Source organism: Electrona antarctica (assembly GCF_951216825.1).
Source record: "Electrona antarctica genome assembly, chromosome: 16".
Classification (NCBI taxonomy): Eukaryota; Metazoa; Chordata; class Actinopteri; order Myctophiformes; family Myctophidae; genus Electrona; species Electrona antarctica.
Window position 1 is genome coordinate 20,807,357 of NC_136797.1, and position 14,119 is coordinate 20,821,475.

Here is a 14,119-nt window from a genome sequence, read left to right on the forward strand (position 1 = left end):
TGGAAAACTGGTGAATAACTTCCCTACTTTTAGAGTGAGTTGTGTCTGAATGAGTAGATCTATCTTCAGTAGGATTAGGGGTCACATTCCAGTCCCCCGCTATCAGATAATGACCCCCAAGAGATGTCAATAATATAAATAAGTTACTGAAAAACTTTGGGTCATCATTGTTCGGTGCGTATATATTTACCAAAATAAGACACTCTGCAAAAAGATTACCTTGAATTATCAAATATCGCCCCATTTTATCGGCAATTACCTTAGTAACATTAAATGGGATAGATTTGTGTATAAGAGTCATGACCCCCCTAGCCTGGGAAGTGAAAGGTGCTGAAAACACCTCCCCTCGCCATCTTTTCCTAATCCTAATATCCTCATTCAGTATCAAATGCGTTTCCTGGAGAAAGACAATACTCGAGTGGATATCTTTTAACCTTCCCATCACCTGCTTAACCTTTTTGATTTTTTGTAAACCCCTACAATTCCATGAAGTGAATTTAACCTCCAATTCTCTAGCCATAATCACATATCTCAAATGACTTTTCTGAACCTGAATTTAGAGCAGTGCCTTCAACAAACAAATAAACACATAACATGAAAACAAAGGCTGCGACAGTGAGCCTGAAAAACAAAAACCCCAAAACCCCTGAGCCCATCGAGTAGGCTTGCCCCCCCCCCCCTGCTTCCCACTTCAAAAAGGTTAAAGACCACTCCACACAATGTGAGGAATGACCCAGCATCACCATTCGCCTCGTGATAAACTCTCCCTCCCCCAATATAAGTGAAAACAGAATTTAAACCTTAGTATTAGACCTTGAGCAGAAAATAAAAAATAAATAAAAAAAATAAAATATTTCTTTTTTACAACCGATGTTCAATCTTTTCCCTTCCCCCATCTCTCTCTCTCTTTTTTTTAAAATATATAATATAATTATACTTTATTTTTTAATAAATTATTTTTTGTATAATAATACTGTATATACACATGCACATACACGCACATGCATGCATATACATACATGTGCACACACAACCCTTAGTAGTGAACTATCCAAAACCATAGTTTTCCTGGTTTTATTAAATCCCCCCCCCCCCCCACCCATTGCCTTCTTTTAAATTTAGATTGTGTATTTAATGTAAAACGAAATATAAATGTGTACCAAAAGAGTACACTATTCTGCAATCTATCCCTTCAAAGTTGTGCCATGAAAGCCCTGTGGCAGGGGACACTACACAAAATGCTATACTATAAATCCGGGTGTAGTACCGGAGGGTACCAGCAGTGGTGCTCCCTCAAAATTAAGATGACCCTTAGGTCTGTACAATGATCCGGAACTGAAATACAAAACCGGGACCCAGATGCATCATGGGAAATTGAGTCCCGTGCCGAGACACGGTACTATAGTGTCATCATTTATCCCCAATTACTATAATAAGTACAAACCACACGATCTAGTTATAGGATAATAATAATATAAAGCTTCCCCAACCAAAAAAAAACATCAGCCTGAACCATAAACAAAGACGGGGAGAAAAAAAGAACCCCCACGGCCCCCAACATATTAGCCTTCAGCTAATAGTAGCTCCAAGATAGCAACAAGCTAGCATATCATTCAAAACAAATCGAGACACCAAAACCAAAACATTTAACGTCATTCAGAGTACAACTCAGTATAAAATAATATCGCGTGCCGAGCACAACTATGATCTGAACATATCAAAATTATATCACGGTTTACTGTATAGAAAAAAATACATTAAAGGGATATATAAAAAGTTCTGTGCCCCGTGTTGGTTTAGCTGCCTCGGGCTAGCTAGCTAGCCAGCCTACCTCACATCCTCACTTCTCCGCGGCTCCACTGCTGACTGCTCCAGACACGTCTTTTATTCGTCGAATAAAGTCATCCACGTCCGCTGGTTTGTCAAAGGACTGAGTTTTGTTTTTATATGTCACCAATAACCTAGCTGGAAACATTATTCCTTGACGTAGCCCAGGGATCTCTCGAAGTTTTTGTCGGACCGAGTCAAAAACTTTTTGCTGCTTGCGCACCTCATCGGTTAAATCGGGATAAAGTTTTATAGATGTATCCCCGTGCTTGATTTGGCCCTTGGTTCGAGCAGCCCTCATCACCTTCACCTTGTCTCTATTGTCCAGGAATTTCATGATGAGAGTCCTCGGAGGAGCGTTGTCTTCTCTTCTCGGCCCAATCCTGTGGGCCACTTCAATGGTTAGCTTCGACGTTAAGTCCAATGTTTTTACCAGCCACTGCTCGAGAAAGTCACAAGCATCAGAACCCTCTGTCTTCTCTGGCAAATTTACCAATCTCACATTGGATCTTCTGGACCTTGTTTCTCCGCTCAGAACCTTTAGCTCCATTTGCTTGTACTTCTTTTCCAGGTCCTGGACCTTAGCCTGTAAGCTAGCAACAATGTCCTCGGTGCCAGAGATGCGAGTCTCCGCACCCTTGACTCGTTCTTTGCAATCTCCGACCTCTTTCTTCATACCTTCAATCGCCGACATGACTGAATCTAACTTTTGTGAGAATTCGGATTTCATCTCCTTGATAGCCTCGAGAATAGAGCAACTTGCACTCTCCGAGCGACGGCCCGTGTCTTCCATCTCAGCTTCCGAGCTCTCAGCCCCAGCCATGTTGCTAGCATTAGCTTCCCCGCTTTCCTTGGACCCAGCAGAACCAAAGCTCAACTTGGCTTGGTTTTTGCCACCTCGTCTGGACATTCTTTTGTTATTCATCATCAGGTTGCTTAAATAAAACTGCTCACTTTTCCATTAGTCTGTTTTTTTTGTTAAATAGTTTGTAACAAGCTGCGGAGTTGAGAGACACACGTCCGTCTAGCTTGCCGCCATCTTGAAAAGTCTTACTTGTGTATTTTAATGCATTTAAAAAGAGACACTTTTAGTCTACTACTTTAACTTTAACCAGCTCATACAAGTCATATGGGGCGGCAGTGGCTCAGGAGTAGAGTGGCCGGTAGAGCGGCCAGAAGGGAACTGCAGGGTTCCCAGTTCGATCCCGAGCTCCCCCAGAGTTAGTGTCGAAGTGTCCTTGGGCAAGACTCTGAACCCCTAATTGCTCCCGATGTGCAGGTTGGTGCCTTGCATGGTTTCCTCCGACATCGGTGTGTGAATGCGTGTGTGAAATGCGTGAATGTAATGCATCTATATGTAAAGTGCTTTGGATAAAAGCTCTATATAAAATCCACCATTTACCATTTATGGCCAAAGGCTTTAAAAATGGTACCCAATGCCTCCCTGTTTGGAACCTGGACTGGGGGCAAGTCTCTGCGACATACTATCAGACGAGTACATCCAGGGGATTTACTTGTACACAAAATTCGACCGCTCGTTACTTGCTACAGCATAAACTAGGATCAGAATATCGTATAGTCTCTACGATATTGGACAACTGGACGGACTGTGCCGTATTCGTGAGAGAACACTTGGCTCCCTCGGCAAGTTGAGGGTGACATTATCTCCCCGAAGTTCACACAGCCGAAGCGGCTTTTACATAGTCTTCATCTCTGCGAAACGATGATGTGGATGAACGTCATAATAGTAAGACTGCCAAAAATCTACAACCTTAGTTGTTTAAGATGCATGTTTTGTATTTCAGGGCTGGTTAGCGGAGGTGGAAGGCAGGATGCCGTCTAAGAGCGACGCCCACCGGAGACAAAGTGGACTCTATGAGACGCAGAACAGCAACAGCACGACGCCCGTGGGGAATAACAACTGTGCCCAGGACAGAGAGAGGTATAGGATATACACGCACGCACACGCACACGCACACACACACACACACACACACACACACACACACACACACACACACACACACACACACACACACACACACACAATCGGTTAGTTTGATTTGATTTAACTGTTGCCTCCCTATTGTTTCTTTTCAGAAGATTACGCCATTATATTCCTAAATGTTGTTGTTTTTTTAACACTGTTATGGTGTTTGTTTGTCTTTTGAGCAGCCCGGATGGCAGTTACACAGAGGAGCAGAGTTCGGAGACTCAGGTGAAAATCAACGCCAACCCCACCCTCGCTACCTCCAGCACGCCGGAGTTCGACGACGAGTTTGACGATGAAGAGACCCTACCCACCATTGGCACCTGCAAAGCCCTGTACCCTTTTGAAGGTAGGCCTAGCCAGTGTTGTTTTTGTCGACTAATACTAAGACGAAAAATGTTCGTCGACTACCTTTTTTCACGGACGAAAACTGAATGGAAACTAAATGAAAACTAAGCTATGATGACTAAAACCAAGACTAAATATATTGACAATTTCGTCAACAAATAAAAACTAGACAAAATGTTAGGAAGGGACTAGTGGACAAGAGATCCAGTACACGTCCTTTTACACTTGGTTACATGCTGAAAATAGCAGATCTACAAGCTCACAACGCGTCGCACTCTCCTTCTTGGCCAACCGTTCTTCTTGTGTTCCCTTCAGGTAAAAATGAAGGCACCATCTCGGTGGCGGAGGGCGAGCTGCTTTACGTCATCGAGGAGGACAAAGGAGACGGGTGGACACGAGTCCGCAGGAACGAGGACGAGGAGGGATACATCCCCTCGTCCTACGTCGAAGTCTTTTTGGAAACCAACGCCAAAGGTGCTATGACATACATTTAACTCCCAAACATTCTTTGTTCTTTAGATTCTTTTCTTCTTTACCTGTGAGTCAGAAAATGGATCCTTCTCTTTCCCGGACGTGATTTCCGATAAGAGAATGCGATCACAGAATGCCCCGACTTCTTCCTGTCTTGTCATCGACAACGATGGACCAATCCCACCTGTCCATTTTGCCTGTACAAAGGCAGTTGGATTAGGTGGGGTTAGTTGCAGCTGGAGTTAATATTAGTATTCTGAATTTGCATTGCTGTTACAACAGTGGTGCCCAAACTTGTTAGCTCGTCGAGACCCCAAAGACAATTTCTGTTTCTTTTCCGGTATCCAAATATGAGTTAATCAACCTAGGCTCCATTTCAAAAGCTGTGAAAATGTACGAATCTACAAGCTCACAACGTGACGCACCCCACGGCGACATGGTGAGTTTGCAGATGTGCTATTTTCGCTATTTCTTAGGAAACGTAAAAAAATGGGTGTTTTTTAAACCACTGTATTACAACATTTGTCCCAGAAAACACTGAGACAAGCCGCTGTCCAGTAAGTGAGAAGAACTGATAATGGACTTTTCTCCTTCATCTGGAGAATAGAAGTCATATTCACTGCAGTGTCACCTAGTGGTCACAGAAGATAAGACAAGGCATAGTGTAGTTTAACCTTAATGCTCGCCCACTGACAGCTGTACATATTAGATACACATGTCACAAATCATGTTTTTCAGCGGGAGTTTTGATGTATGGTTTTGTCTCAGATTTCTACGCAGAGCCTGACATGTTAGGTCAGTGGAAAGTGGCTTATTGTTTGTATGGTCCACGACGTCTTCAATCAAATGAGCCATTGTGCTAACGAGCCACTGAATTCACTCATTTTATGAATAATTATGCTGAAAATGACAATGGGCAATGAATGTCAAGTCACTGATCAAATCGACGATCGATCGACAATAATGTGTTTTCCTTGTTTGCTGTACCTAATAGGAAAGCATGCCTGTTGTGCAATGTGAAATCGTGCAAACAGAAAAAGTAATTTGAATATTATGTAATATACAGTATATATATATACATTATGGAAGAAAAAAATATTTTTGTAGGCTATAAAAAAAAAAAAAAAAAAGACTGCTCCCACTCATAAGTAGTATTGCATGCTACAGTATAGCTCAGTACTAGTACTGGTAGACATAAACAACTTAATGTTATGTTGTTAAGGATAATATGTTTTACCCTTACTTAATAGTTAGTCTCTTGAAATAATGGATACAGAAAATGTCATGTTAATGAATGGGCACAGCTAAACAAAAGTCTTTCTTTTTGCAATTGCAAGCCATTGCATTTGGTAATGCTAGTGTTGGGCTGTGTTTCTGCAGGCCCATAAAGGAATACAGGAGTGAGAATTAGCTGTACTAAAACTCCCATGGTGAGATCAGGTTTCTGACACGCAGGGCTCATCATGATGTCTAAGGCTCTGTTGTGGTGTCCTGCATGCGTTGTGGAGGGCCGCCTGTGTGTACGTGTGTGTGCGTGTGTGTGTGCTTGTGCGCGTGTGTGTGTGCACGTGCGTGTGTGTGCGCGTGCGTGCGTGTGTGCGTGCGTGTGTGTTTGAAAGCATGATCTGTGTGGAACGCGCTTTATGGTCCTTACCATTTAAAATGTCTGCAATGTTACAGCGTGATTTAGGGGCTGTGTCCACCAAGGCCTTTCTTTCCCCAGCTGAAAAACGCCAAGAAGGCGCTCACCTGAAAAACACTTCCAAAAATATAGTTCAGCTCTCGGCAAAGCAAAGCAAATAAAACGCATGAGCTTGCAAGAGCAAAATAAAAGCTCAGCACCTGGGGTGTTCAAAAATGTGACGCTCCAATTGTGAACAATTCAAAAAATATGTTTGCCTTTTATTTGATACAGTGTACAGTAATGTGACAGGAAAGGGGGAGAGAGATGGGGGGCCGAGGGGCTTGGGACTCGAGCCCACGGCACGCCGCCATGCTGGATTACCGGCCTAGGTGCCTGGACCGCTCTGCCGCGGCCCAGGCCAGGAAAAAGGATCTTGTTGGACATGCTACCCTTAATACTTTGTTGCACTACAACATTGCAATGCCTAAAATAGCAGATCTACAGGCTCGGGTCGCGGACGCAACAGATTGTGAGCTTGTAGGTCTGCCATTTTTAGGCGTACAACATCATCTGGCGATGGAGCATAAATTAGGCATATATCTCTGCTGATTTATTTTTGAGGAGTGGTTTGATTTAGACGTATAGGCTGAGATCTACAAAACTGCTCATTTGTTTTCTGCCACAGCTCATGGTTCAAGTTGGAAAATATCATTTACATTTCACCATTTCACACTGAGCACTTTAACTGTAGAACTACTGTATACAACAATAAGCTATAGTTTTAAAAATCGTTCTATAAAGTCAAGCGGATGGCAGAGTTCACACCACAATTATAACAAACACAATGTAGTGCTCAGTGTGAGCGGCCCTTTGTGGAGGATGTGCCGCACGCATGCTAGCCCATTTCGTGATAACATGTGCTTTCAGCATGTCGTGGTTAAATTGGGTTTTTCGTTTGACGTGCATTTCATGCCAGACCATAAACCAGAGCAGAATATGCTGAATTGATTAAATTGATTGATTGATTGATTTTTTTGCTCATGGTACAGTAACTGCTAAACAAAACTATATTGTCACCTGGCATGTTTCACCTAGTTGTGAACAGATTACGTGTACCTCGCTGACACCATGGCATCATTCATCCAACAATACTTTAACCACTGAAACCCTACTTTGTTGACGGGAGTGACGCAAGGGTCTATATTAAGCCCCCCCTCCTCCTTTTCCCCCACCAAATCTATTTGCCGGAATTAGCCGATCTACAAGCTCGAATTGTGCCACGCTGTGAGCTTGCAGTTCTGCTAATGTTCGCCCCCTGAACAGCGGGCGCGCTAAGGGTTCACGTGGTTAACGCAATGCAATGACATGCTTTTCGTCCTTCATTTCTATATCTGTCTGAATAGCTTTTGGGTTGCTGTGATTTTAAACTTGATTTCCTCGAGAGCTATATCTAACTTCTTTTTCTTTTTGTCATTCTTTTTTTTTCCTTTTCTGATTTTCAGATTCCTAAAAGTGTGAGGCTGGATGAGGACTGGCAGGGCAAGCAGCCTGGGAGAAAACCGTCGTGCTAAAGTCAGAGAGACAAAGTGAACGATGAACACATTGATTAAAGCATCTCTCAATTTACAAACAATTGCAAAAAAAAAACATCGACATAGTATTACGCTTCTCCTGTAAACGTCGCTGGCACGAAGCGACGATGAAAGAAATTCCCTCCAAATTTTTGTTTTAGCACCGATAACCTTTCCGTTCTCATAACACGTGTACAACAACAATCACACGCACACAAAACAATATAGATTTTTTTTGTCTACGTTGTCTCATGCAAAGCTTGGCATCTCGATGCAACCTGACTCCGCTTGGGCTACCGTGTGTTGGCTCTCTGTCTGTCTGTCTCTCTCTCTCTCTCGCTCGCTCTGAGAACCTCTGCCCTTTACCGCTTCTCTCTCTCCTCACCTTTTGCCCCAACAACACACTCATGCACATAGAGTAGGCAGGGTGGGGTCAGAAATTAGAATCAGGACGGTGGGACCGGCTGGAGACAGACCTGGATAGACTCTGCCTGGCAACCCGGTTCAAATATAACCAGGCGGTTGTGTGTTTTTGGTCTGTTGGGTCAGTGATTCGAAACCTTTATTCATTTCAAGGACCCCCAGTTAGATTTGCATTAGGCCACGGACCCCCATTTGATACCATTGTTTGTCCCTGGGACCCCCGATCTACGCTGTCAAATCTGCCAGTGGTAATTTAACTGTTACGAACTGAACCAGTTCTAGAACCAAAGTTATTTTGGGGCCAGAGTTATAGACCTGTAAAGGTCCATCGTTGAGAAGCAGTCTGTTCGGTCACGGACACAGATTACTGGTCACTGATTAAATGGCATTGCTGACCCATCTAGGAGTGGAATCAAAGCTGCAATCCATAACGTTCTTGTCCTACGTGTGATTTGATCCCAGGTACCCTTTGCAAGCACTGGCATTTCTACTGCTAAAAAAAAAAACATTCTGTGGTAAAAATAATAATAAAAAAGGATATCTGCATAGTAAACTAGCCTTTGTCAAAAAATAACTAAACAAAAAAAGGTAACAACAAAGGAGTCTGAAGAGGTGCAGTCTTCAGTCGGGAGATTGGGAGCAAGTCTGCAGTTCTGACTGCAAGAGGGAGTTCATACCACAGTTTGGGAGAGAAGAGTCTAGGACGTGTGGAGTGTTTTAGGGAAGCCTCGGACAGTGTTCCTACAGTATGTTAGCTGGTCTAAGAGAGCTGGAGGGCTTGTAGGTTTTGATCATGCCTTGTAGGTTGGGGGGGGGGGGGGGTGTCCTACCCAATGATGGGATAGAAGAACGGGCAGGCCAAGTACAACCACCACAGTTGTGTTATATTGTTAGTTTTAACATACCGTTCCATACAGGTTGATCAGAATTAGAAAGTTATGGATTGCAGCTTTTAAGGCGACCTACCATTCATTCCACTCACAAACATAGCTCTATATCACCAGGTTACAAACCGTATACGTGAAGGAAGGACAGAGATATGTATGCTGAATGTTGTTTTGTTTCGTGTGTGTGTGTGTGTTCGTGCGTGCGTGCGTGCGTGCGTGTAACTCAGTGAGGATCTTGGTATTGTGTGTTTCACTGACTGAATCATGCCGTGCATATTTTCCACATCAACCATAATAACTCGGGAGTCCATCCATACTGGGACTGGTATCCGGTCTCATAGTGACTGGTCTGGTCTGAGAGGAGCAGGAACACTTTAGAACACGTCTGAGGTCATTCCAGCTTTTGTGTGCACTCCAGACAGTTTCTAAGTTGCTCGATTCAATATTTAGATACTTAATATTCATTCGATCGGACACGAAAACCCTCCTATATAAGCTCATTCACTATTTCATTGTGCTAATATTATCGGTTGCATCCAGGAGTCCCATGCATGAAGTCCATGCATGAAATATTGAATCAAAACTGTCCGGGGTGCGCACAAAACGTTAACACGGCCCTAGAAGTGTTTCACAGTGTATTAACTCCCCTTTAAACTCCATCATCTTACGACGGCGTCAGCTTGTAAGGTCAGCCATTTTACGGGCAAGCGATGCCGTCGTATATAGCGACGTATGCATCAGACTTCATCGTCACTCTCACTGGTGTCACCTTCCTCTCTCGGACTCACACACACCTCATGCATCATCTCCTTTCCTAACCGCTCTCTCCCCTCGATCCCTCCTCTAGCGTCTTGTTGTTGTATTATTATGGGCTGCTTTGAGCACTGTGCAGCGGCAGTGTGGTCGTTTCGAAATTCTGCATGCTTGCCCTGTCTCCTCCTCCACCCCTCTGCTGTCGGCCCAGGGTGGTCGACCGGCCTTTCTGATTCAGTTAACCCCCCCCTCATTTGCCTGGTCACTCACCTTCTTAATTAACCTGATACGCCACCTTCCTGGTTCCGTGCCTGTGGTTTTTTTTTTTTTTCTTTTTCTTTTTTCAATGATTTTAGTTTTTCAAAGAAAGCTCTTATTATGTCATTATAACAGTGAGTAAGTCATGCCCTCCTTAGTATTACCCAGCTTAAAGCTGCAATCCGTAATGTTTAGGCCTGGGACCCAATTAAGCATTACACTTGTTTACAAGAGGGTCCACCTTGTTCAATTCATCAAGACCTACCAGACGGCAGCAGGGGCTACATTTCTAAATAGAAGAGCAGGGCAGACCATCTAGCCTCGCGTAGCGATACTAATATCACTGCGTGGATATTAGTCTCGTCCCTCTCTGTGTTAGATTTTCTTTCGCAATGTCCCGCCCCATATTTTAATACTGGGCCCTGGTTCCAGACGAATCTGGTTGGCTCGTCACCACTTTGGCCGTGAAGTCCTCCCACTATTGAGAGGGGCCAGACTTAATCTGCCTGGGGCAATCAATGTGCGCTGCAAAGGCAGATGAAGGCTGGCTACGCGAGGCTAGAGACCATCTACAACAACCACTGTTGGACATGTGCTGGAGAATGTCTGGAACATAGTCTAACGTTTTATTCACTAAAATAAGTTATGGATTGCAGCTTTAATCTCGTTACTCTTAACTAAGCAATTGACGTTAGAGGTCAGACAATGTCTTTTTTTTTCTCTCTCAACTGTGCTATGATTGGATGGGAGGGTTATGAATGTGTCATGCTGTGATCATCACACAGTGACACAGTATGGTTGTGATAATGTCAGACTCAGCAGTGTCCGACTCCCGTTTGTGTTGAAAAGCAAATGGTTTGGGATAGTTTACAGTTATTATTATCAACCTTGTCGTGTACCACAGGTGTGTCAAATGTCTCCGTAATGCCCCCCCCCACCCCCCACCCCCACGCGCCTGCTTCTATCCAATGCTTTTATTATGGTCTGTTTACTGCTGTCTACCGACACTGTATGTGAAAATATGCCGTGATTCACTCCCACGCAATGTCACGTGACTGAAATCATTAAACGAGGCACAGTTCTCAATTTTGGGCCTTAAAACCACTTAAACCCTATTATACTTTGTTGAGCGGAGTGACTATACTACGCTCGCTCCTTTTCCCCCCCCGTCTACAACAAAGCTCTTTGACGAAAATAGCCACTCTACGAGTCCACGACGTGTGTGGCGTAGCTCGTAACATCTGAGCGTGTATTTTCTTCATCAAATGTTTGCTAGAGTTCTTGTTGTTAACCAGTTTTCATGTTACCACTGTATTTGAAAAACAATGCTGATTTCATCTGTGGTACAAAAACAACAAAAAAAGGATTTTAAACGTGATTTTTCAGCTTTGTTTGGGGGCAACACGAGATTCTGTCAGACTGCGCAGATACTATTATGTCCACTGTTTCCCTATCTCAAAGGCACATAAGGTTAACATTTGTATTTTATTTTTTGATGACATTTGGGTCGAAGAAATGTTTTGCTTTTTATGTTTTTAGTGTAGTTTGTTTGTTTTTAAGCTGGAAAAAAACATTTGCACCTGTTTCTTTTCTTTTTTTTTAATACCAGCAACTTGATCTGCCTATATGTTGGACTGAAATCCCTTAACTGCAAATATGTGTAATAAATATTTTTCTGTTTTGTTTTGATTTAAAACAAAAAATTAAGCCTGTCAAGATCTCGTCTCCGTAAGTATTTTAATACATTTTTTTTTAAATGTAGGCTATAGTACTGATCGACATTAATTAAAGTGTCAAATCTGGAATAAACAGTGAATCGGTTGGTCTCTGTGGTTAACATGGGTGCAACGACTAAATGCAAACACCTGCTTCCTTTCCGGCAGGGAATCAAGTCTGAGAGCCCCAATTTTGTAGCTTTTCTTTGCCCCTTCCACCCTTATCTTGATCTGTGAATACATATGAAAAAAGAAAAGCCACTTATCGTGTCATGAAAATACAAATCGAATATTCGTAAGAGTCAAATCATTTCAAAGTAGGTGAGATGGATCGGAGAACATTTAGGTGAAGCACACATACCGAGTATATATGTAAGAGTATATACACATACCGAGTATATATGTAAGAGCGGTAGCTTTATGCAGTAAAAATGCACCATTTGTAACTCTGGGAATGTACGGATGTGACCAAATGGACCCAAGGGTCCATTTGGTCACATTCGTACACTCCTCAGAGTCAAATTAACTCGCAAATCTTGACAGTGTACAGACAGCCACGTCTACCAATGTTTAGCCAGTTCACCGGAGAATAAGGCTATATCTGTACAGAAGAAATGGCTTATTGGAATTAGAGAAAATATATGAATATATAAATACATTTTAAACTAAGAAAAAAAGAAAAACATCTATTTTAACTATTGAAGTTATACTGTTACCTTTTCTGCTTTGCTAAGTAATGACTTGTTTTTTTCTGTCTCTTTTTTGTTTTGTTTTTTGTTTTTGTAAAGTCTACCAAATGGTGTGTTTTTGCACTTTTCGTTTTGTGTTCCATTTGGTAGCCTATGCTTGTGTTTTTTGGAGCACTGAATACTTTGTATTGTGTTAACTGTGCCAATTAAATATACTTGGTAAGCAGACAGTCATGTGTTATGGTCATTTTCTTTCCATACGATACAAAATAAATAGCCATAATCACACACCAGGCCTGGACTATCCACATATGTTACAATGACATCAAATGGTGGTGTACGTGATATTTCTTTTTGTGTTTAAAAGCGTTAAATAACTCTATAGCTGATAGTAATCACTGTTTGTTCGACAGCTCTCCAGATACATGTTCAGGTCAGGATATCAATTTCATCCAGTGAGAGAACGTATGCAGGACAAAGAAAAAGTTCAAATGGAATGAAAAGTGTAACCCACCTCAAAATGTATGTTCTGTTTATTAAATAATACATAAATAATGCATGAGATTTATATAACCTAGTGCTTTTCCAAGTTCAGCTCAGTGGCCTTGTGGTTAGAGTGTCCGCCCTGAGACTGGGAGGTCGGGGTTTGATCACCGGCCGGGTCATACCAAAGACTCTAAAAATGTAAAAATGGGACCCAGTGCCTCCCTGCTTGACACTCAGCATCAAGGGTTGGATTGGGGGTAAGTTCCTGCGACATACTAGCGTCATGTCCAGGGGGTGTACTTGTACATCAAGCTGTCTCACGCTACAGAAACAGGAGATAGGCTCCTGCCCTATGGGCCTCATGGCTTGGCAAGGCTACTACTTACTTTTTTCCAAGTACTCAAAGTCGCTTTACAAGTGTGTATGGGGGGGGGGGGGTGGGTGCAAGTAAAAACATCCTTATTAGGGAAAAAAGAGATTAAAAAGAGATGAAAGAACACTAAAAACATCAGTACAGAGATGGGGAGTCACTGAACAAACACTCAGTATAGCAATGATTACCATCAGAATTTAGACATTTGACCTTTTGACAATTAACTTTTTGTTTTATGACTTAGGCTACTTTAGTTACATCAATCACCTTTAAAAAGTATCTACCCCTATAAGGCACAAAATGAGTGATTTTGCTGCCATCTAAAGGGTAGACCTATATATGCTTATCTTAGTACACCAGACTACACTAAGTTCATAATGGTTGTAACGGGTGTTTTCACATATTATGTCCCATTTCAGCCCTCAAAACGAGCTCAGACCGTTTAGGGAGAATTCTTTGCTCATTATGTGAACACTCCAAAGGGACACGGACCCCTTTGAAGTGACCCGAACTCAGACCACGTCACGAGGTCAGAGTTCTGTTCGCTTTAACATAAGCGTGAACAAAACGTGCTCTAGGTTTACTTATCAATATCACAATGTAGAAATAAAAAATAAAAAAGTCTGGAATTCAAAATTAACTTCAGTAAAGTATTGGTATCAATTCAAAATGTGCCTAAAAGTACCGAAAGTAAATGTGCTCAG

The 14,119-nt window shown here is 42.5% G+C and overlaps 1 protein-coding gene across 12 annotated transcripts in view; it reads left to right on the forward strand.

Annotated features, from left to right (window-relative positions):
* The window catches only part of fnbp1b (formin binding protein 1b), a gene marked incomplete at its 3' end in the record, with an annotated part of 128,583 nt that extends 115,797 nt beyond the window's left edge, over positions 1-12,786 (forward strand). For 7 of the 12 annotated variants that reach the window (XM_079524163.1, XM_079524170.1, XM_079524171.1 and 4 more), the window contains 3 exons: positions 3,633-3,769; positions 4,000-4,166; positions 4,481-4,659. In XM_079524163.1, coding sequence (XP_079380289.1) covers positions 3,633-3,769; positions 4,000-4,166; positions 4,481-4,659 — 483 coding nt within the window. Of the gene's footprint in view, positions 1-3,632; positions 3,770-3,999; positions 4,167-4,480; positions 4,660-6,016; positions 6,067-7,762 lie in introns of those variants that run through there. The other 5 variants (XM_079524167.1, XM_079524166.1, XR_013791888.1 and 2 more) reach the window with 4 other exon arrangements.
* Positions 12,787-14,119: the final 1,333 nt, after the last annotated feature.